Source organism: Xiphophorus maculatus, chromosome 17 (genome assembly GCF_002775205.1).
Source record: "Xiphophorus maculatus strain JP 163 A chromosome 17, X_maculatus-5.0-male, whole genome shotgun sequence".
Taxonomy (NCBI): domain Eukaryota; kingdom Metazoa; phylum Chordata; class Actinopteri; order Cyprinodontiformes; family Poeciliidae; genus Xiphophorus; species Xiphophorus maculatus.
The window spans coordinates 271,956-296,340 of NC_036459.1; the positions used below are offsets into that span (position 1 = coordinate 271,956).

The 24,385-nt window shown below is 46.5% G+C and overlaps 1 protein-coding gene across 3 annotated transcripts; it reads left to right on the top strand.

Annotated features, from left to right (window-relative positions):
- Positions 1–1,203: 1,203 nt before the first annotated feature.
- ptpro (protein tyrosine phosphatase, receptor type O) lies at positions 1,204–21,616 on the top strand. 3 transcript variants are annotated; one of them, XM_023350316.1, is made up of 27 exons: positions 1,204–1,598; positions 4,288–4,549; positions 4,729–4,884; positions 5,262–5,414; positions 5,729–6,217; positions 6,360–6,521; positions 6,729–6,925; positions 7,044–7,164; positions 7,231–7,424; positions 7,503–7,614; positions 7,729–7,892; positions 7,970–8,090; positions 9,220–9,353; positions 10,050–10,188; positions 11,148–11,268; positions 11,834–11,902; positions 12,791–12,874; positions 14,713–14,748; positions 15,696–15,777; positions 15,893–15,983; positions 16,090–16,166; positions 17,686–17,820; positions 18,066–18,188; positions 18,266–18,420; positions 18,586–18,721; positions 18,813–18,923; positions 19,317–21,616. In XM_023350316.1, exons 1-26 carry the CDS (start codon positions 1,551–1,553, stop codon positions 18,915–18,917), a joined length of 3,666 nt encoding a protein of 1,221 aa, XP_023206084.1. In that variant the 5' UTR covers positions 1,204–1,550; the 3' UTR covers positions 18,918–18,923; positions 19,317–21,616. The 3 variants fall into 3 exon arrangements, with proteins under 3 accessions (XP_023206084.1, XP_023206085.1, XP_023206087.1); XM_023350317.1 differs by lacking the exon at positions 12,791–12,874; XM_023350319.1 differs by lacking the exons at positions 12,791–12,874; positions 14,713–14,748.
- The last annotated feature ends 2,769 nt before the right edge of the window (positions 21,617–24,385 follow it).

The following is a 24,385-nucleotide window of genomic DNA, read 5'->3' on the forward strand; positions in this document are numbered from 1 at the left end:
AAGCAGCGGTGGTTTGATCATTTCTCATGTTTGTGATTCTGATGTGTGAGTGGAACTCCTCCGCCCCCTGCTGGTGAGCCCAGGCCCTGCAGCGGCTCATTTATTGAGGCGAGTCAAACCAGGTAGATCAGACACTGAGTTTACACCTTGCTGACACCTTTTCCTTTTTACTGTTTTTATTTTAGAGTTAAGAACTAGATTTTTCCCAACACGGGCAGGTTGTTGGGCTCCGGAAGCTTCTGATTGGTTGGCACTGCTTCTTTGTGACGTCATGGGGGAGCATGATGGACCTCCATCCGTCGGGTCAGGTTCTGAGGTCCTGGAGAAGAACTGAGAATGATCCAACTCGGAACACCTGAAACATTTCTGACCAATGGAGACATGCTTCAGGTTTTACAGCCTGAACTCCAGGTAGAAGTTTACCTTTATAAAGTTACCCAGTCTGAAACAAATAACTAAATATTTAGTTAAACTAAAGAATGATGATCCCGGCTGACCGACGCCGACCTGCTCGTAACCTGCTAACCAAATATTTAAGCTAACAGATTAGCATGCTACCTAAATATTTAGGTTCATAGCTAATTATTTAGTTGGTAGACTAAGTATTTAATTTATAGTTAAATATTTAATTTGTAAAGTTTATTTCCCAAACTAAAAATGTAGGTATTTATTTTTCCAAAATAAATATTTCGTTTGCTAACCAAACATTTATCTAACAAGCTAAGTATTTAGTGAGCAAGCTAGCGTGCTAACTAAATACATAGATTGGTAAATAAATATTTGGTTAGTAAAATTTATTTTCCAGACTTAAATTTATGCTCCAGACAATATTTTTCCGAACTAAATAACGTTTAGCTAAGAAGTCAAATATGTTGTTAGCAGGCTAGCGCGCTTACTAGAGGTCGGTAACTATTTAGGTAACAATTACACAGCTTCCTAACTAAACATTTAGTTTTGAAGCTAAATATTAAGCATTTAGTTTGAAACGGTGACATTTGTAAATTATTGATGGACTCAATAAAATAAATTATTTGTGTTTATTTGCAACAAACGGCTCCTTTACTGTGGAACCAGTTCAACGGCTTCTCTGTGATTATTTATCTCTGAACATTTTACAGTGCTGCGGACTTTTAACCGAGTTGGTTCCGAACCAGATAACTGGGTCAGAACCAGTTCAGTGGTTCGTGTGTCCGATGAAGAGGAGGAGGAGGTGCGCGTCTCCGTTCAGCCTCCGGAGCTCCGCGCAGCGCAGGGCGGGGCGACGCCGCGCAGCAGCAGCTTCATCCCGGCTGACCGACACCGACCTCCTGCTCGTCTCCGGGCCGCGGCATGGACCCCGCAGCCCGGCCCGCTTCCCCTGGCTCCCAGCAGGTCCGGTTCGGCTGAGGATGCGCAGTTAGAGGTGCGCAACGGAAATCTCCCGCAGATCGAATCTGTGCAGAGCGTCGCGGAGCGTCGGCCGCTGCGGCAGAAACAGCGCCATTGTTTGGATGCGCAGCGGAGCGGGAGGCTCCAGGCCGGGCTGAGAGCGCTCAGAGCCGGCAGCCAGCATGCTGCCCCCGCCGCTGCTCGCCGCCCTGCTGCTCGGCTGGGTCCAGGTGGGTCAAGGCCCGAACGGACTGCGCGGTTCCAAGGCTTTGTTCAGAACCGGCCTCACTGGAGGCGACGGGGCTGAATGAAACGTGCGTGTTGAGCGTGTGCGTGTTTCAGTGTGTGAGGTGAGGGGGGGTGGATGGTCCCGTGCGGGCAGCCAGCAGCTCGTTGTCCCACAGAAAGTGGGTCAGTCGGCTGCAGCCTGACTGAGGAGGGATGTCTGTCAGCATCACTGAGGATCACACTCACACACACACACACACACACACACACACACACACACACACACACACACACACACACACACACAGAGACACACACACACACAAAGAGAGAGAGACACACACACACACACAGAGAGACAGAGACACGCGCACACACACAGAGACACACACACAAAGAGAGAGAGAGAGAGACAGACACACACACACACACACAAAGAGAGACAGACACACACACACACAAAGAGAGAGAGAGAGAGACAGACACACACACAAAGAGAGAGAGAGAGAGAGAGACAGACACACACACACACAGAGACACACACACACACACACAGACAGACACACACACAAAGAGAGAGACACACACACCCTGACACACAGAGACTCTCTGTTCCGGCTCCAGGTTCTCCTGCTGCTGGGTGATGGTGAGACCAGAACTGGTTCTGGTTCTGATGGTGATCTGCAGACGTCCTCCAGGCTCACTCTTATCCGACGGTCCGGTTTCATATTTCCGGTTTGGTATCAGAACCATCTGAGTCGAGTCGGGTTGTCTGACCCATCGGACCTCTTCCAGAACCGAACCCGTCTGGACTTCCTGTAGCTCAGCAGGAGTCTGGATCTGGTTCTGTTTGGGTCGGATCCGGTATGGTTCCGAGTGGTAAGGACGGTTCAGTTGTAGTAATGGGTGATCCGGCTCTTTACCCAGGGTGTCAGAGTGCTGGGGGCGTGGAGGAGAACCGACCCGAAATGACCGGGTCCACTTAAGGACGGTAGGCTGGCGGAGTCCAAACTATTTCAGTGAAACAGATTATTGTCATAAATCCAAATCTATAAATGAAAGTTTGATTATTTTGGTCTGGATTGGAGAAAATTGGATCAACGTTTATTTAACATACTCTTCCTGTTGGTTCTGGTTCGTTAGTATAAACCAGCGTTTCTCAAATCCAGTCCTCAGGCCTCCCTGCCCTGCATGTTTTAGGTGTTTCCCTTCTGCTACACACCTGGACTGAATCTATGGGTGATAACAGGTTTCTGCAGCACTTGATGGTCATGCAGTCATTTGAATCAGCTGCTCTGGAATAGAGGCACATCTAAAACATGCAGAGCAGGACTGAGGACTGGAATTGAGAAGCACTGGTATAAACCAACCTGGTCTGGCCTGCTGGTTGCTAGGCAACCCCTCTGGTCTCCCAGCAACCAGCACGGCGAGTCTCCATTCTGTCCAGCAGGGGGCGCATCCAGCAGCTCCTCTGCTGGAGGCCCGGTTCTGCTGCGGTTCTGGACCTTCAGGAGGGTCTCTGGTGCAGAACCAATCCTGAGCAGGACGGGTCCTACTGGTTCTGCTGCTGGGGTCAGCCTGGTTCTGCTCCTCTGTGTTTAACTGTGGTAGGATGCTCACGGATCGGGTCAGAACCGGGTTAATCAGAGTTTATTCAGGGTGCTGCCAGGAAACGGATCTCCCTGGTTCTGAATAGGGACGGGTTTCAGAACCGGGTCAGAGGAAACCATCTGGGTTCTGCTACATCCCATCAATTGGACCTCTGCTGGAGAAGTCAGGAGAACTCCAGCTGGTGGTTCTGGTTCTGGAAGCTTCATGCAGAGTCACATGAAGTCGGGTCCAGTGGGTCCGTTTGGACCTCCTGTCCCTCTGGTACCGGGTTCTTCCTCCCCCATGGTGTTTACATCACAATGTTGGCATCGAAGATGAGATCTGGAACCAACAGCAGAACCGTCCGGACTTCAGTTTGGGCATTAAAATATTCTGGAATCTGTTCAGAAAGAAGAATCTGTTCAGAAAGAAGCGTTTTTATATCTGGAGGGTTTGTATCGGTGGGAGCGACAATCCGGATCCTGCTGGAAGATTTAATGAACCGGAAGGTCAGGCTGCTCAGAGGCAACCAGGCAGGAAGTAATCAACGCGACTGGACCGGACCGGGAGAGACGATCCGACCGGACCGGGGTTTCTGATTCTTCTTCTCATAGCTGATAGGATCCAACTGATGATCTGAAACATAGCAGACTGTTTGATATTGACACAAAACTCATTTCATTTTTATAGCCAGTCAAAGGTTAAAGTGCTTAAAAAGTCAGGGACCTGTTCAGTGAATCTAATGTTTTCTGTTTGAGGAACCAGTTCCAGAAAGGAATCAGTTCGGGCTCAGAAAACGATCCAGTCAAAGAATTGTTGGGTGAAACCAGGAAAGACCTTCGGCCATTTTAAACCGTTGCTGGAAGGAAAACTGGACAAACAAGAACCAGATCCGAAGTTTTAGGAAACAGCGTTTCACCGGCAGCGCTGCTTCAGAGTGGAGTTCCTCAGGGCCCGCTCCTGGTTACCGTTGTTTTGTAGTTTTATTTCAGAGAAGTCCAGAGAGGCTGATGGATTGTGAGGTCCCATCGTTTTTCTGCCTTCCTGTCTGAACCTGGTTGCACTTCCTCTCAGCTGATGACACGTGGCTGTGTTTTCCAGGTTTCCTGGGCGTTTCAGGTGTCCACCAATCAGGAGGGACTGATTGTGGCGGCGCTGGAGCGCGGCGACCTTCAGGACAACGTCACAGCGTACGCGTTGCAGATCTCAGGAGAACCTCGGCTGGTTCTGGTTCCGTTCATCAACACCAGCGAGCCGCTGCTGTTCAACGCGTCATTCCACGGCCTCTGCTACACGGTGGGGCTACTGGTCAAACTGGGACAGAGCTGGTCCCGACCCATGAAGAGCGTTCCCGTTCTCACAAGTAAGGAGCGTTTCAGCCGCTCCTGTTTATGAAATATGACCACGAGAGATACAAGATCTTCAGATATTATGACTGTGTTGCTAGAAGTGGAGCGGAAAAAACTTTTATCTGGAATTTTTATTTAAAACTTTTAAATTCCTCAGAAAACATTTCATGATTCCATCTTCCTGTTTCCTCAGAGCCACTTCCTGTCCGTGCCGCGTACATCTCAGACTACAGAGAGGCTCCAGAAACGGGCGTTGTGTTCGACATCGACCCACCGATCAGAACCGTGTTCAGCCGGGTCAACATCAGCTACACGGAGGGCCTGGAGCGCCGCTCCATGCTCTATAAAGGTGAGGAAACCTGAAGAAACACCGACTGCTTGGAAACATAAATACCAGGAAGTAGTTTCTCACCTGACCTGACGGTGGCAGTGTAACCCCAGCCAATAATATGACATGTTAATCTCCTGTTAGAGTCCAAACAGTCACCTCTGAGGAACTCCACACAGAAACTCAGACGGCGGTGTTTCCCGGAAGCCCAGTTCTTCCTCATCCAGTGGGAACATTTTCCCACCGACTGGAAAATCATCCAGTCGAGATACCCAGATATACCTGGAAAACAGCTGGCAGTTTCCAATTCAGATTATTCCTGATTCCAGAGGAATGAGGAATCTGGCAGGTTGAAGGTGAACCGGTTTCTCCAGGTCGTCTCTTCTGTTCGTCTCCAGATTTCTACAAAGGGAAGACTGTTTTCAAGCACTGGCTGCCGGGCGTGTGCTACCGGAACATCACCTTCCAGCTCATCTCCGAGGCCACGGCGCTGCAGACGGCGCTGACTAGCCACAGCGACGTCACACACAGACCGCTGCACCACCGCACAGGTGAGCAACACCGGGTAGATATACCTGGAAAACAGCTGGCAGATATACCAGAACCCAGACTAAAACCTACCTGGGGGATCCCTGAGGAAGTGTGGTCCTGGTTCTGGTCCCGGTTCTGGTCCCGGTACTGGTGCCGGTCCCGGACCCGGTGCTGGTGCTGGACCCGGTCCCAGACCCGGTTCTGGTCCAGGTCCTGGTCCAAACAGTTAAACAGTTTCTCAGCCTCCATTTGTGATTCCAGGCAGTTTAAATGCTGCTGCTCTGTGATGATGGTGATGATGTCAGTAGACCCTCCGACCTTCTGCCCCCCCCAGTGCCCTTCCCGCCCCTCAACGTCTCCCACAGGGTTCTGACCCTGAGCCGCCGGGCCGTGGCGGGGGGGCGTGAGGCGGCGGCCCGCCGGGCGCGGGACGTCCCGCTAATGCAGGAGGTGGAGACGCAACCCGAGGAGGACGTCGTCTTCGAAGAGGAGGAACCAACTCCTCGGGTTTCCTTCAACACGACGCAGAATGTGACGGACAGCGTCGCCGTTGGCAACGGCAGCCGCGCGGAGGAGGAGGCGGAGCCTCAGAGCTACTGGCTGGACCCCACGGAAATCTCGCCCGCTGACAGAGACGAGGAGTTCGTCAACGCCGTGGTGTCGGAGTACGAGGACTCCAATGAGCCGGGGTCGGCCATGGCCGTGCCCGCCGAGGTTCCGGTTCTGCCCACCAGGCTGCCCCCCGTCCTGCTGGAGCTGCGCTGGCTGCCCCCACGACCTCCGACCTCCTACGACGGCTTCAATGTCTACATCTACAGAGACGGTGAGCAGCAGCAGGGTCCGGTCACACGGCGGAGAGGTCCGTCTCCTGCGTGACGGGTTCTCTGACCCGCCCGCCATGTAAGATCTGTGATGGACCAGTTCTTCCAGTTTCCAGGTGTCTGACCTACTGGTCTCATCTCTAGGAAACTCCACAGAGATGGCGACTGTGGACGAGAACACGCACGAGTTCTTCACAGAGCTGACGGAGCCGGGAACGTACCGAGTCCAAGTCACCACGCTGAGTTCGTCTGGAGACTGTGAGGCCCGGGAGAGCAGCGCCGACACCGGCTTCACCTTCTACCTCAGTGAGTCCCTGGAGAACCGGCAAGTCCGGAAACGACCCGGAAACAATATGGCTGCTTAAACCTTTTCATTTCATTTTCACAACTTTCAGCAGACATGTCAACTCTGAACGATCCTCCTGGCTCGTCATTGATTTGTTCAGGATGTTAAAGGTTCTGTTTGGATCCAGTGTGGTTCTGGTCCTGATGGGTCCGTGTGAATCTATCCAGGTCCCAGCGGTGAGCTGTTGGAGGAGCTGCGTGAGCGTCCTCAGGGCGTCAGCGTCAGGCTGCTGGACTCCAGCACCGCCGCCGTGTCCTGGGCTCCGTCCGCTCAGAACCACAATGGCAGCCTGGTGTCGGTTCTGTCCACCACCTGCCTGAAGCCCAGCCTGAGCCAGAGGATGGAGAACACCTACTGCAGCGAGGTACCGCCGGCCCGCCGGGCCAAACAGAACTGCCTCGTCTGGTTGCCGTCGTTTCCTGAGCCCCGTCTGTCCTGAAGCTTGTCGGCCTCAGAGTTACTCAACTTTTGTGTTTTCACAGGAGAACTCGACCAGTGACATCATCAGCAACCTGACGCCCGGCGCCCAATACCGCGTGGTCGTCTATCACACCAACGGCCCTCTGACCAGCCCGCCGTCCGAACCGGTCATCATCGACATCGGTGAGTTTCCCTCCTACTTCCTGTGTGGGCGGAGCCTTGTCGACTGACCGGGTGTGTTTGGCTCAGAGCCCACAGGTGTGCGGGAACTGGCGGTGTACCCGCTGGGCCCCACGGCGGTGGTCCTCAGCTGGCAGAGGCCGTACCACGTGGCCTTCAGGAAGTACATCCTGCAGACGTTCTTCTTCAACCCCGTCACGCTGGCGTCTGAGTGGACCACCTACTATGAGATCGCCGCCACCGCCTCCGTCATCGCTACCGTGGTAAGCGCCGTCTCCAGATGGTTGGCACTTTGTGCCGCTGGCGGCTGCTGACCCGGTTCTGGTTCTGTTTATCCCCAGAGAGTCACCGACCTGCTGCCCGCCTGGTACTACAACTTCAGGGTTTCCATGGTAACCTGGGGAGACCCGCCGCTCACCTGCTGCGACAGCTCTACGGTCAGCTTTGTGACAGGTACGGACCAGAACCGGCTACCAGAACCGGTTACCGGGACTGGAACCAGCTGTTGGATCCAAAACCACTGTTCTGGTCCAGTCCGATGTTCTGTCTGACCGAGCCTGTTCCCAGCTCCGGAGGCGCCCCACATCTCGTCGGTGGATTACTCCCAGGGGGTTCTGGCGGTCCGGTGGACCTATGGCGAGCTCTTCATCGACCTGAGCCACTCCAGGATGCTGCACTGGCAGGTGGAGGCCGTGGGCAAGAAGGGGCCACAGAGAGGATACTCTGTAGACGTAAGGAACCCGGTTCTGGTTCTGACAGGGCGGCGTGGACCTCCGTAGCGTCAGTCTGAATTGGTTCTGTTCCCCAGGTGACCCGGAACGCCATGCGGGCCAGCCTGCCGCTGCCGCCGGGAGACATCTACAACCTGACGGTGACGGCGTGCACAGAGCGCAGCAGGAACACGTCTGTTCCCAACATCATCAAACTGGGTCAGAACCGGACCAGAACACACACACACACTGCAGAAGGCTTGATTCTGTCGGCCAGGTCCAGATCCTCAGAACGGATCCGGACGGCAGGAATAAACATTGATCACAAGAAATAAAATTCATTCATAATAACGTTCTAAGTAAAGTAACATTGTTTAATTTAAATTTTATGGATGTTAATTATTGTTGCACATAAAACTTCAAACCATTTAAACAAAAGATTGGAATATTTTATTTAGTAATTATTTAATATTTTTATATAAAATAGTACTTCCAACTTAAATAATTTTTTATTTTACAATTTAAAAATAATAATTTAGAAATTCCTTGTGAGTTTCAGTAATTTATTAAAAATGTTAAAGAATCTCTACAGGAAATAATTTTCAGCCTGATGGAAAACGACGTCACCATAAATCTCCTGTTTTATTTCAGAAAATCCTGAATCTGATCACCTGAACTTTTTCTGAAAAAATGTTAGAAACAGGAATAAATGTGAATCTTTGAGGCAGGTTTGTTGTTGTAGTTCTCCGTTCTGCCACTAGGGGCGCCAGAGAACTCCATGACCCGCTCAGAACCAGCAGTGGACCTAAACATGGCGACTCTTGTCTGTCCAGAACATTCATAACTGTATTCAGGATTTCCTCTGATTCATGGGGGGTCAGAATTATACATACACCCCCTCAACCAATCAGTGAGCAGGATCTGGACCACACCCGTCCTGATTGGCTGAAGAGCCCAAACGTCTCAGTCCAGGTGTTGGTGCTGCTTCACGTTTCAGCCCACAGCATGGCGCTGCCACTACCATGTGTGACAGCTGTAGGTAGAGGATGTGGCGTGGCTTCGTCCATCCAGACGGAACTGGTTCTGGTTCTGCTGCTCCCCTCCCATAACCAAACAGGAAGTAGGTCAGGCTCAGGATGAAATGTTCTACTTTCAGTTTTTTGCCTCAGAGGTTCTGCTGGGTTCTGGCTGTCCAGCGCCGCGCATTCGGACTCGTCTGTGAAAGTGAAACAGAAATTGGCCGGGTCCACTTCCTCTTCTGGCGTCTTTAAGTGGTGCTGCTCAGAGGAAGTGGCGGTGGTCCGGTTCAGCCCGGTTCAGCCCAGCTCATGGAGTGTTTGTCCCGCAGAGCCGGCCCCTCCCCGCCTGTTGCTGGCCGTCAACGCCACGCACTCGTCCGTCACGCTGCTGTGGAGCGAGGACGGCGTGGTGGACTACTACCAGGTTCTGTGCCGACCCAACTGGGCCAGCAAGGAGCTGAAGGTAAGCCCGCCTCACACCGGGTCTGGGTTCAGAACCGGGAGGGGTTCTGCTGCTGAGCGGACCCAGAACCAGAACCAGCAGAAAGAGAAGCTGAGCGTTAAAACGGGGAAGAGATTTTAGCATCAATATTTTTTTGTTTTTACAGAACCACAAATCTGGTTCTGATCCGACCCGATTTCTATCTCATTTAATTTTTTTGTTGTTGTCTTTTTTTTTATGGTTAAATTTTTTTAACTGAATTTATTCTTTCAGATTTATTTATTGTTTTCCTGTTTCCATCTGAATTTAATAAAAAGTTCTGATCTATGAACCGTCTGATCCGGAACCGCGTCACCTTGGCCCCTTTGGTCCAGAATAATCAGAACCACAGTAATCTTCAGGTTCTGGTTCTGGTTCTGAAATTCCCTCCAAGAGTTTCTGATGTGTTCTGGAACCAGATGATGGACCACAGTCCAACTGCCTGACCCGGTTCTGCAGCCTGACCCGGTTCTGTTCCAGAAACTGGACGGATCTCAGCAGAACCTGGATCAGTTGTCAGGAGGATCTCTGTGGTTCTGGTTCTCACCTGTCCGGCTCTCTGGACCAGAACATTGACCGGATCAGAACCATTTGCCCAAGTTCAGTCAGAAGGCTCACACTGAGCATGCTCAGACAAACGGGTCGTGGTTCTGTTCTGACGTGTGGCTCCCCCTGCAGGCCGGAGAGCCCATCACCTCCACCGCTCAGGTTCTGACCGTTTCGGGTCTGGTTCCGTCGTCCAGCTACAACTGCAGCGTGACGAGTTTCAGCTACAGCTCAGCCAGCCGGCCGGCCCGCATCACCGTCACCACCGCAGGTAGGGGGCGCCGTGGAGACGGGCCGCAGCACCGCCAGCGGGGGGCGCTGTGGAAACCTTCAACATGTTTTAACCAGATCATCACACGGTAGTGGAAACATCTGAAAAGTGTGGCAGGCTTTTTATTCTGCTTCCCTCTGAATGCAGTCAGCCAGACGCCCGCCAAACCACTCCAGCGGTTCTGGTTCTGGTCTCAGAGGTTCTGCCTCCTGCAGTTTTCACCAACTCAAACTTAAGGCTTTTTAAGACCAAAGCGAATGAAATTTAAGACCTGCGTTATTAAAACATGTTTAATACAGGAAAGTTGCTGAACTTTGTTCCACACAATGATTGCAGGTTGACTCAGTAAGACAAACATCGCTCAGCAACCAATGATAATTTACTCTTACCCTAAAAAACTAGCTAGCTGGGTATATTAGCAGCTAGTTAGCATTAGCATCAGCCGCCTTAAGATGTTTGTGTTTGCCTTAAACAAAAATCCTGCTAGAAAAATAAAGTACAAGAGATGAAACGGTGCTGCCACCACAAAATGTGAGATGTTTTTAAGACCAACTTCTGTTTTAATTAAGTGAATTTAAGATGATTTTAGTTTTTATTCTGATCATGTTGAGATGATTTTCATCGACCTGCTGCAGATTAACCAACTTAAACATCTTGAAGGGAATTACATTCAAACAGGAAGTTATAAATAAAGACTTCCTGTCATCTTCAGTTTGCAGAACTAGAATTTAAATAAGTGATGACCATGTCTTCCCTGACATTAAATCCACTTCCTGCTGGACTTCCTGTGTGATTAATGGGCCTGATGGTCTCACTGAGAATTATTCCTGCTTTTGTTTAAATCTGCCTCATTAAAGCCAGCAGGCAGCTTTTATTGTGAAGGTGTTGAGCAGGTGTTGGTGTGTGTGTGTGTGTGTGTGTGTGTGTGTGTGCGTGTGTGTGTGTGTGTGTGTGTGCAGCCAAAGAGATGAACCCGAGCGTGGCGGCCATCTCGGCGCTGGCCGTGCTGAGCGTCCTGCTCATCAGCCTTCTCGTCCTCTTCCTGCTCGTCCTTCGTAAGAAACACCTGCAGATGACCAGGTGAGGCTCTGCTTCATCTTTCTTTTCATCTTTTTCTAGGTTTGTTCTTGTGTGAATTTGACTCATTTCTGCTTTATTTTCCCGACTTTATTAAATGTTTGTGGTCAATTCTGCATTTTATTAGAAGCCACTGATGTTTTTGGTCCTGATTGTTAAAAACTGGGATGATTTAATTAAATACTTCTAATTTCGGTCAGATTTTGCTAACATTTGTTTTGTTGTGATTTTTCTTTATTTTTCCTTTTTTTACTCTGGTTTAGTTTTTGGTCTCTTTGGGTTAGTAAAGATTTTGACTTTATAGTTTTATTTTTGGTATGTTTTATATTTTGTTTTATTTTAATTTCTGTTTTGGTCACTCTGGGTTTTTATTTTTTGTCTTTTGTTTCATGTCAATTTTTAACTTCCTTATTTAGTGAAAAAATAACATGAAGTGAGAATAATTGCGTTGCGTAACCTGAGGGGTTTGAATTGAGCAGATAGAGGCTGATTTCCGTTATTCTTCACTTCCTGCTGACTTCCTGTTTTCCCGTGACTTCCTGTCTGATCCCGTCGCTTCGTGTTGCAGGAACTGCAGCGCCGAGACCTTCGTTAATTTCGCCTCGTTTGAGCGAGACGGGAAGCTTCCCTACAACTGGTATGCTCCTCTTCTTCTTCTGCTGCTGCTGCTGCTGCAGGTGGTTGGGTTGCCGTTGGCGACGGGCCGCCGCAGCATCACTTCCTCATTTCACAGCTGCACACACCCAACAGGAAGCAGCCGAGTGGAGGGACAGATTGATGAGGCAGGTTAGGATGTGAACTTGCAGCTGCAGCTTTAATGTTGTGTGTGGCCCTTTAAGATGACGATGATGATGAAGATGATGATGACAGGCGCTGTTTGTTGAAGATGAAGGCTCAGGTCTAATCTGTGGCTTTAAGACCCAGTTGTTCTTTCAAATACCTAAAAACAGAAATGAGAGTGGTCCATTAGTCATCCTTTCAAAATAAAAGCCTCTGAGTTGGCGCTGTGGCTGAAGGTCCTGGTTCTGGTTCTGATGGTTAATATAAGAGCTGAAAGACGATCGGTAAAGGCAGAACCCCACCACTAAACATTTCATCAGTGTGTCGTGCTCTTATTGTGAAAGGCAGCTGTGTTTCTGTGAGGAAGATGAGGACGAAGGTGATTTCAGTCAGAACCAGCCGAGGACCGGATGGGTCCCATCGGATCTGTTCCAGAGAGCCGACCAACATTTACTGGAACTATTCCACAGTAATGCTGATTCGGGTTTTCTGGTTCTGGTTGACGGTTCCACTCCCAGTCTGCCTCTGCTGCTTTATGAGCTCATCAGAACCGTCACGGCGCCGTGCGGCGTTCTGAGGTGCTGGCTGGGCTGGGCGTTGTGGGCGGAGCCGGCGGTGGCAGCATGATGCTTTAACTCTGCACTAATGAAGCCTCTTTACTAACGGAGCTCCACGGTTTGTCCCCTCTCTGTCGCCCCCTGGTGTCTGTTCTCTTTATTTTGTCTGTGTTTATTTGAACCTTCAGGCGAAGAAGCCTCTTTGCCTTCCTTACCCTCCTGCCATCCTGCCTTTGGACTGACTATCTTTTGGCTTTTTATATTAATCCGTGGTAAGTAAGCGCCTGCTGCACTTTGGGGCATGTTCACCCGCCACAGTCCGTCGGTCACAGTTTGAACTCAGAGACGCACAGATCAGTCTGGTGTGTGTTAATTCTTCCACAGACTCTGGGAGTCCCTCGGGGCTCTGGACCAGGAACTCCCGGTTTTCCTGACGCCTCGTCTAGAAATCTCTGAACGGAGGAAATGAACTCCCTGGTGTTCCTCAGGGCCGCATTCTTGGCCCTCAAACACGTTTATCCAGATGTTTTTAGTGTTTGCTTTTGCTTCATGGAAACCAGGAGTTTAGTTTTCTCTGCTGATCAGTTTTCCACAAATAAAAACAAACTTTTTTATATAATCGTAACTTTATAAATTGGTGATTTGGATGTTTTCACCAGATTTTTCAATAGAAAAGTTTCACAGACAGACAGAAAACCTGAAGTTTTATCATTATTTGCTGCTTTATTTCTTTCATTTGGCTTTTTTAAGACCAGCAGAAACGACTTCATGACGTGAGCCGGTGCGTTCCTGTTGGATCGTTTTCTCAGTATTTCATGATTTTCTGAAAATATCATGTAAATCCTAATATTTTGTGGATGTTCAGACACACCAGACTCTGCAGCGTCTATATTCCTCCCTCTGGAAAGCGTCAGCATCGCGCTGATCTGTGGCGGATCGCTCCGGCAGCATGATGCTGACTCTGCTTCGCCGCATGCCGTCGGTCACTCGGTAGCTCAGGCTCTGTAGATATGCATGATCCTGGTTTTCTGTGAATTCAGAGGCATTTCAAAGTAAAAGCCTGAACGGTTTAGAGTAACGTCCGGCCTGATGGAGCCGGGTGCCAGGCAGGTAACGGGTTCGGGTCCGGCCGTCTGCACGGTGGTGATCTCATGTTTGGCTTCTTCTCTGAAAGGTTTCTGGAAGTCTGTGGCTGAAAAACGTTTCTTCAAGAAAGAAATAATTTTCTCAACTTTTGTTCTGATGAAACATTTGACCAACTTGTTACCGTGATGGTAAAACTTTTTTATGAACTAAAATGTATCTAGAAAGTATAGATTTAAAATTCTGTTTCTAAAAGTCAAATAAAAACAAATTTGTTCCCAAATTCAACTTTTCAGTGTAAATGAAAGTTTTTTTGATGTAAAAGCAGACGGATGGAAACTTGCAGCCACAGACTTCCTGCCTGCGTTTCTACCGTATTTCCTCTAATAGAGAAGATTATCCCAGTTTTCCAAACGCTGACATATTTCATCCACACAAAAACATAAGATTTTTCTAAATTTTTACTGTTTTAAATTAACTTTACATTTTTTATACTGAGATTTTTATTATGATCAATGCAGAATATCATACTCTATTATTCTAAGATTATTAGTAAATTGTAAGAGTATCTTAACTATAAATTTATTAAAATTTTGTAATTGAATATTTTTATTTGAAGAAAATATTGTTATATTATAAAGAACCTCAGGAAAGTAAAATAATATTTTATTTAGAGGAAATACGGCGTTAAACCTCCAATAACCCACAGGACTCGTCTGTGCAGCTGCTGTTTTCCACAGTTCAAAGGAAACCATGGAAACGGATCAGAACCGCCTCACTGGACTCTAAAGTTCTGATGATGAAAGTCCAGTAAATTCTGGTTCCATGTGAACGTCTGAGCTGCAGCTGAAGCATAAAGAATAAACTTTATGAAGAACCCAAATATTCACCACAGTAGTTAGTGACTGTGAAGCGCCAGCAGGGGGCGGTGCTGCTGCACAGACGGTCCTGAGCTGCTGCTGGTGATGAAGATGATGATGATGATGGTGATGATGATGTTTGGATTTCACACTCTTTGTGTTTTTAGGAGCAAAACGGCTTTAAAGAAACGGAAACTAACCAGGTAACCGAGTCCTGAAGCTTCAGCCATCAGCTCCACCCTGACCTTTAACCCTGACCTTTAACCTTCACCCATCCGCTGCTCCATCCATCCTTCACTCATCCCATCTAATCTGGGAGATAATCCGTCACTCCTTCATCCCAGACTGATCTCAGAAACAGGAAAGTGTCATTAATCCGGATCGGGTCCAGAAACGGCGCCATGGCGGGTCGGAGAGGTTCTGTTGATCTCCAGTTTGGGAACAAAAACAGGACGTTGATCCAGTCTGACGTTCCTCCTTCTGGAGAGCAGAAGAACATCCGGAACCAGCAGCTGGACCGATCCGCTCCAACGGTTCTGCACCAGAACCTTCGTCCTTCACCAGCTGGTGGTAGAGGTGGTATCATGCTGTGGGCTCGGATCTTCTCTGAGGCAAGAGGGCGTGTCCTCGGTGGAGACCGCGCCCCATTGGACAGCTTAAGATGTTCGGACCAATCAGGAGCCAGACAGGAAAATCCTGTTTCTGGGACCTGCTGGTTCTGATGAGGCAGCAGAACATTTTTCTGCTGTGGTTCTGGAAGCCCAGACTGCTTCATCCCAGTCAGAACAGAACCCTAACAGAACATTCTGGATTAGAACCCTTTGACTGTTCTGATCCTGCTCTGGGTTTTCATTGGCTGTCAGCCGTTCTGATGTTTGGCGGTCTGAGCGGCGCTGCTGAACTCAACTGATGCTGCAGTCATTGAGTTGCACCTTTGGGTCATTATGGTTCTGTTGGGAGGTTCTGGTTTGGGAAGAGGAGGCTGGGTTTTGGACCCGGCGGAGCCAGACTCTGAACCCTGAGCTCCAGCAAGAACCGTCAGGATGAGGATTAGATTAGGATCATGAACTTCCTCTGAGCGTTCCCAGGTTGCGGTTTGGACCGGAGGTCAGAACTTCTCAGAACCGTCTGACTTGGTTTGTGTTTGCAGCCCGGTGCAGCTGGACGACTTCGAGGCCTACTTCAAGGACATGAGCAAAGACTCCGCCTACAAGTTCTCCCTGCAGTTTGAGGTACGACTTGGAGAAGTCCTGTCTTTCAGGGGAACCGCCGGGCTGTGGACCCGGATGGGTTTAGAAACGGGCCGGTTCTCCATCAGAACTGAAATCTGCTCTGGATGTTTTCCAGGAGCTGAAGAGCGTCGGCCTGGATCTGACCCACGATGCCGCCGACCTGCCGGTCAACAGGCCCAAGAACCGATACACCAACATCCTGCCCTGTGAGTCCGGACCCCGTCTGAACCCGGTTCCAGATCCAGACCGGGTTCTGCTGAACTCTGACAGCATCTGTAGTTCATCTCCTGACTAACCGCCCTCCTCTCTCAGATGACTTCAGTCGGGTCAAGCTGGTCTCCATGCACAACGACGAAGGTGCCGACTACATCAACGCCAACTACATCCCTGTGAGTATCCGCCGGCTCCGCTTCCTCTCCCACGACCCGTCAACAACTTCCAGAACACCCACGGCTCGGTCCGCCTCGGCCCAAACGCAGAAACCTTCATATTTAATGAGGAATGCACCGCCACAGCTGGCTACCAGGGGGAGCTGATTGTTCATCTACAGCAGGGGGTGTCAAACTCCAGTCCTGGAGGCCCGCTGTCCTGCAACCTTTAGATGAGCCTCTGCTGCAGCACCTGATAAAATAATGAGGTTATTAAGGTTCTGGAGAACCGATCCACACCAGGAGGAGGACATGGAGTCGTTTCATTCCAGGGTTTTGTACCTGTGGCTCATCTAAAACCTGCAGGACAGCGACTGGAGGCCTGGAGTTTGACACCTGTGATCTAGATTGAAAGCGAAAGCTTCATCTGATGTTCAGAATATCACAAAGAGCTTCTTATAAAAATAACCAATAAAACAGAAAAAGGAAAAGACAGAGAGAAGACAGCCTGGAGGCTTCGCCCCTCTTTAGCTTCCAGGCTAGCATGCTGCTCAGCTAGCAGGACCTGATCACATGACCTGAAGGCTCCTGAAGGTCTCCCAGAGTGAAACCTTGGAGGAAGTCTGTAGCTCAGAAACATGTTCAACATCTCAGCATCATCTGCGTAGAGACAGCTCAGACTCTGGTAAAGAAACCAGAACCAGAACTGATGTTTGGACCTTCTAGGCCACAGGTGTCAAACTCCAGTCCTCGAGGGCCGCTGTCCTACAGCTTTTAGATGTGCCACAGGTACAAAACACTGGAATGAAATGGCTTAATTACCTCCTCCTGGTGTAGATCAGTTCTCCAGAGCCTTAATGACCTAATTATTCTATTCAGGTGGTGCAGCAGAGGCTCATCTAAAAGTTGGAGGACACCGGCCCTTGAGGACTGGAGTTTGACACCCCTGTTCTAGGCGAACAGTACTGATAAAACTGAGCCGTTAATGACAGGTGTACGGTTGGAGCGGTAACGGTACTGGAAAGACCCAGAAAACAACAAATGGTCCAGTTCTGATTTGCAGGAACCAGCAGGTTCTGATCGTCTCAGGTTCAGGTTCCAGAGCTGAGAAACAGAGAAGGTAAATGCTCACTCACCTGGTTCTGGTAACACTGGATCAGCAGGTCTCTGAAGTCCTGAAGGGTCCATATGGTTCCGACCGGACCAGGAATCCCAGAGAAATGGTCCATAATTAGGAGCTAAGTCATAAAACAAAAGCAGAAGTTGTTTTGTATTGCAGATAGAAACAGGAAGTAACAGAAATAATCCTCTCAGCTGGTTTGAAATAACGGCTGAAGTTTCTGATTATGACAAAAATCTGAAACTGTTGTTGGATCCTGATTGGCTCCTGATTCAGTCGTCCAGGAAACTGTCCTGGTTCTGAAACCGTCTGGATCTAAAGAGCAGTTTGGCTTTTCTGACATTCTGAGCATTAAATATCTTAGCTTACTGTTCTGCTCCTGATTCTGCTCCAGTTCCTCTGATCCGGTTTCTGTTTCAGGGATACCGACATTCCAAGGAGTACATCGCCACCCAGGGGCCACTGCCGGAGACGCGCAACGATTTCTGGAAGATGGTTCTGCAGCAGAAGTCGCCCATCATCGTCATGCTGACACAATGCAACGAGCGCCGCAGGGTGAGCAGCCGGTCCGGTCCGGTCCAGTACAAATTCACATCATATAACAGTCCTGTTTATTAGAAACACTTCTGATCACCACTAGGTGGCGCTGTTCCTATCAGTATGTCTTAGATCTACAGTCAAATACAGGCTGGAGTCTGCCCCCTGCTGGCTGTGAAGCTCAGTGTTAATTCTGCCCCTGCTGGCTGGTGGTTGTATCTACATTTCCTGCTCCTCCCAGCTGATGTTTTGCATTTTTCCAGGTGAAGTGCGACCACTACTGGCCGTTCACAGACGAGCCGGTCATGTACGGCGACATCAGTGTGGAGATGCTTTCTGAGGAAGGCTTTCCGGAGTGGATCATCAGGAAGTTTCGACTTGGATATGTGAGTCTTCTTCTCCTGCAGGACGTGGCTTTAAAGGTCCGATCACAACTGCCGTGACTCTCTGCTGCCCCCTGCAGGCGGACGAGACCCTGGACGTCCTCCACCTGAACTACACGTCGTGGCCGGATCATGGCGTTCCCACGGTCAACGCCATCGAGAGCATCCTGCAATTCGTCCACATTGTCCGGCAGCAGGCCGACAGGACCAAAGACCCCGTCATTGTCCACTGCAGGTCGGTCACCAGCTGGTTTTGGAAGGTCCGGTTCTGGTTCTGGTGTCATATAATTCAGTCAGCTGACCTTGCAGAATCAGGCATATTGGAAGCCAAGAAATGTTTAGAGCTGGAGGTCGTCGGTTCTGCTGGCGACCCGTTAGAACCAAGATGTTTCTGTTCCAGCGCCGGGGTGGGCAGAACCGGAACCTTCATGGCCCTGGACCGCCTGATGCAGCACATCCGGGAACACGAGTTCGTGGACATACTGGGCATGGTGTCGGACATGAGGTCCCACCGGCTGTCCATGGTCCAGACCGAGGTCAGGACGAGTCCGGGCTTCAGCACCCGACACACCCACACCCTCTGCCACAATACAGACCATGTGTGTGTGTGTGTGTGTATGTGTGCAGGAGCAGTATGTCTTCATCCATCAGTGCGTCCTCCTGATGTGGCAGAAGAAGAAGCAGCAGTCCATCACATCTGATGTCATCTATGAAAACTCCAGCAAGACATAATGAGATGTGAGTCCAAGTCCAGGTAACCTTCGGCTGGTGCCGGTACCAGCTGATTCAGAACTGGGCTCAGAACCAGCCGCAGGAACTGATCCGCAGCTGGTTCTGAGTCGTTAGAACCAGTAAAGTCCACTGGTCTTGGGAGTTTATCATTTAGCTGGTTATTCAGTTGGGTTACAGGTTAGTTGATTGAATAATTGGTAAAATGTTTGGTTGGTTTTTTGCTGTTTTCTTTAGTCGTGTGGTTTGGATACCAACCAGTTGGTTGAATTCTGAATTGTTCCTGGATTTTTCCAGCTGAATGTCGGATCCTGAGCGTTCCCAGCAGATCCAGTTAGCATGCTAACTTCAAGCACCGGTGTGCTGACCAGGTTCTCCTCTGCACTGCTCGTTGTCTTGCAGGTGGCGACAGTGGTGACGGCGCTTCAGGCATCCATTCTCTGTAGAAGATGACCACTTCATCATCATCAGAACCAGAACATGACAGAGTGACCTTTGACCCTGGCTTTTATTTGACTCGGTGTCCCAGCTTTTGATGGAGTTCTGCCTTAAGGAACTTTCACTGACTGACCAGAACCAGAACCATTCAGGTTGTTTCCAGCGACCCGCCATAATGCAGGACCTCTGACCTCTGACCTCTGGGGGTTTGAGTCAGCAGTTTTCCATTTGATGTCGTTTTTTTAATCTCAGGATTTGCTGGAAGCCTGCGCACCGACTTCCTTTGCTTTGCCACATTTAGTTTCTGCCTCAGTCAGCGCTGGCGGTTAGCAGCTAGCCACTGGCAGCTAGCAGGACGCTGATTGGACACTGCCATTAGAACTGATCCCAGAGCTGCAGAACCAGCAGAACCCCCAACACAGAAAGAGAACGACCAGGTTGTTTACAGGACTGGGAGGACTGGGAATGCCGCAGTTTAACTTTGCACTGAGGTGAAGGGAAGAGCGAACCTTCGGAGCGATCGCTGCGTTTCCGTCGCTTTGCTTCAAACTGAAGAAGAGCTTCAGCACCGGCAGCGACGCTTCATCAGAACCGGAGCATATGGGCTTCAGGAAGAGGGAATTCTGGGAAATTCCAGGCAGCAGATCCGGTCTGGAGACAAAGGCTCAAACATCTGATCAGAACCTCAGCTGGAAATCAGCTGCTGGCTGAACCTCCTCCTTCTTTCTGCCTGACCTTTGACCCTGCAGCTTCCCTGGACAGAAACGATCCCCCAGAATAAATCCAGTCCGCTTCACGCAGATTAAGAGATTAATCTCAGTGCTCCAAAAATTCATTTAACACTAACCAGCTCATCATTAGTGCGTCTGGATTAAATAATCCCAGATGTTTGTTTTCTATAAATCTAAAATTCAAGTTTAAAGTCAAAATGTTTAACAAGAAGAAAAGACTTTAAACATCTTTACCGCCTTAAACCAGGAAGCTTAAGGCGGTAAAGATGAAACCAGTCAGTTTGATGAAAACATCTCTGGGATCAAAGCTAATCATGCTGTTCTTGTCTTTAACACTAGGTGGCAGTAAATGTTACTCATTGTATCTGTAAATCTGGAATGATCAAATATCTGTTTATTTTAATTCACAGAACATACTGGAGAAACATATTTTTAAACTCTGAATATAGAAAAACAAAATTATTTTTGGAGTTATAAAAACCTGGTGAGTAAAATTCAGGAATGTTTGGCGCCCCCTGGTGGCCGTTCTGTGAAGCGTCTGCTGTTTTATCCATATCAAGTTTTGATTTTTCATCCTTGTTCTGATTTTATGACTTGAAGATTGGAATCACTCTGGATCTCCGCTCCATGACTTTAGAGAATGTCTCGCCGAACCCAAACTACTGCTCTGCATTCAGGAAGTGCACGGTGTCGTCAAAATAAAAGTTCAGCTTCTCTCATCATTGCAGTTTTCAGCTTCAGAAACCCAGAGTTTTAGTTTTCATGGCCTTATTTTAAATTCTTTTTTTTCCTGGTGAAACTGTATTAACAACAAAATCTGTTTCAAAGTAACATTTTTCACTGTTTCTGATTTTATTTTTATCTTGGTAAAAATAGAACTGTATTCAATTATTAATGAAAATGTTTCATTTAAAGAATCAGGAGTTTTCATTTTTATATTTTCATGCTGATAACTTGCTGGAGTTCCACATATTTATAATACACCAGTGTTGATGCTGTAATGTCAGCTTTGTGTTGGTATTTAGATTTTGACAGCTGTTTGGTTACAAGTTCAGACTGAACTACATGTGGAGCTTTTATTTTGGAGGGAATAAAACAGAGAGTGGAGCATTTTGAGGACACCATGTGTTTTAGTATACAGCTTTTAGTGAATGTGGGAGTAAAGAAAAGCACAGTTTCTGTTGAGCAGCTTGGTGTTGTGGCCTTGTGGTTCCTCAGTCGCCTCAGTCTGAGTATGGCTCCATTTCACTGTTAGATATCAGATGAACTGTACATAAAACTGCTGATTAACTGCTCGTTATTGCTCAGAACTTCTTGTGAAACTGTTGCTTTAAGCTTTTTTTCTACAGTTGTAAATGTAAATCTTGACTCTCAGAGGACTCTGAACATTTCACGGTTCTTTCTCTTGCTTAGTGTGTCCAGTCCAAACTCGTACGTCGTTGGTGCCATTTTTCTTGTGCATTGTGTCACTTACAGTTTGACCTGAAACTGTCACAGAATTTTAATGTGTGTTCAATTAAAATGTTGCAGATATCCGTGTTGTCTCATTTTTAGTCCTGACAAAAAGTTCGGCTGTTTTATAATTTAAAGTTACTGAAGCTGAAACGCAGGAAGGCTGTGTAGAACGAAGCAATCATCATTAAATGTGAGAAACAAAAGACTTAATTTGTCTGATAGTTAATAAACAATGAGAGTCTTCACATTTCCCAAAAACACACTGCGATGTTTTTATGCTCGCAATTTTACCCATTTTTACTCCATATTCTACTACGAGCTGTTGTACTCAACATTGACGACATACTAAACTATGACTAAATTTTTCATGATTTCGACGTCATACTAAACTATGACTAAATTTTCATGTTTTGGACGTCATACTAAACTATGAATAAATTTTCACGTTCTGGATGTCATACTAAATTATGACTAAATTTTTCAAGTTTTCGACGTCATACTAAACTATGACTAAATTTTCACGTTCTGAACGTCATACTAAAGTACAACTAAATTTTCATGATTTCGACGTCATACTAAACTATGACTAAATTTTTCATGATTTCGACGTCATACTAAACTATGACTAAATTTTCATGTTTTGGACGTCATGCTAAACTATGAATAAATTTTCACGTTCTGGATGTCATACTAAATTATGACTAAATTTTTCAAGTTTTCGAAGTCATACTAAACTATGACTAAATTTTCACGATTTCGACGTCATACTAAACTATGACTAAATTTTCACGATTTCGACGTCATACTAAACTATGACTAAATTTTCATGGTTTCGACATCATAAACTATGACTAAATTTTCAAGATTTCGACGTGATACTAAAGTATGACTAAATTTTCATGTTTTGGACGTCATACTAAACTATGACTAAATTTTTAATGTTTTCGACGTCATACTAAATTATGACTAAATTTTTCAAGTTTTCGACGTCATACTAAACTATGACTAAATTTTCACGTTCTGAACGTCATACTAAAGTACAACTAAATTTTCAAGTTTTCGACGTCATACTAAACTATGACTAAATTTTCATGATTTCGACGTCATACTAAACTATGACTAAATTTTCATGATTTCGACGTCATACTAAACTATGACTAAATTTTCATGATTTCGACGTCATACTAAACTATGACTAAATTTTCATGTTTTGGACGTCATACTAAACTATGACTAAATTTTTCATGTTTTGGACGTCATACTAAACTATGACTAAATTTTCATGATTTCGACATCATACTAAAATATGACTAAATTTTCATGATTTCGACGTCATACTAAACTATGACTAAATTTTCATGATTTCGACGTCATACTAAACTATGACTAAATTTTTCATGTTTTGGACGTGATACTAAACTATGACTAAATTTTTCATGTTTTGGACGTCATACTAAACTATGACTAAATTTTCATGATTTCGATGTCATACTAAACTATGACTAAATTTTTCATGTTTTGGACGTCATACTAAACTATGACTAAATTTTCATGATTTCGACGTCATACTAAACTATGACTAAATTTTTCATGTTTTGGACGTGATACTAAACTATGACTACATTTTTCATGTTTTGGACGTCATACTAAACTATGACTAAATTTTCATGTTTTGGACGTCATACTAAACTATGACTAAATTTTCATGTTTTGGACGTCATACTAAACTATGAATAAATTTTCACGTTCTGGATGTCATACTAAATTATGACTAAATTTTTCAAGTTTTCGAAGTCATACTAAACTATGACTAAATTTTCACGATTTCGACGTCATACTAAACTATGACTAAATATTCAAGTTTTCGACGTCATACTAAACTATGACTAAATTTTCAAGATTTCGACGTCATACTAAAGTATGACTAAATTTTCATGTTTTGGACGTCATACTAAACTATGACTAAATTTTTAATGTTTTCGACGTCATACTAAACTATGACTAAATTTTCAAGATTTCGACATCATACTAAAGTATGACTAAATTTTTCAAGTTTTCGAAGTCATACTAAACTATGACTAAATTTTCACGATTTCGACGTCATACTAAACTATGATTAAATTTTCATGGTTTCGACATCATACTAAACTATGACTAAATTTTTAATGTTTTCGACATCATACTAAACTATGACTAAATTTTCACGTTCTGAACGTCATACTAAAGTACAACTAAATTTTCAAGTTTTCGACGTCATACTAAACTATGACTAAATTTTCATGATTTCGACGTCATACTAAACTATGACTAAATTTTCATGATTTCGACGTCATACTAAACTATGACTAAATTTTCATGATTTCGACGTCATACTAAACTATGACTAAATTTTCATGTTTTGGACGTCATACTAAACTATGACTAAATTTTTCATGTTTTGGACGTCATACTAAACTATGACTAAATTTTCATGATTTCGACATCATACTAAAATATGACTAAATTTTCATGATTTCGACGTCATACTAAACTGACTAAATTTTCATGATTTCGACGTCATACTAAACTATGACTAAATTTTTCATGTTTTGGACGTGATACTAAACTATGACTAAATTTTTCATGTTTTGGACGTCATACTAAACTATGACTAAATTTTCATGATTTCGATGTCATACTAAACTATGACTAAATTTTTCATGTTTTGGACGTCATACTAAACTATGACTAAATTTTCATGATTTCGACGTCATACTAAACTATGACTAAATTTTTCATGTTTTGGACGTGATACTAAACTATGACTACATTTTTCATGTTTTGGACGTCATACTAAACTATGACTAA

Bases quoted from the DNA above. Each gene is read 5' to 3' on its own strand.
- ptpro (XM_023350316.1), top strand. From the start codon at position 1,551: ATGCTGCCCCCGCCGCTGCTCGCCGCCCTGCTGCTCGGCTGGGTCCAG. The intron at 7,165-7,230 runs GTGAGTTTCCCT...TGTTTGGCTCAG, and splicing joins ACCGGTCATCATCGACATCG to AGCCCACAGGTGTGCGGGAA. The intron at 18,189-18,265 runs GTGAGTCTTCTT...TGCCCCCTGCAG, and splicing joins GGAAGTTTCGACTTGGATAT to GCGGACGAGACCCTGGACGT.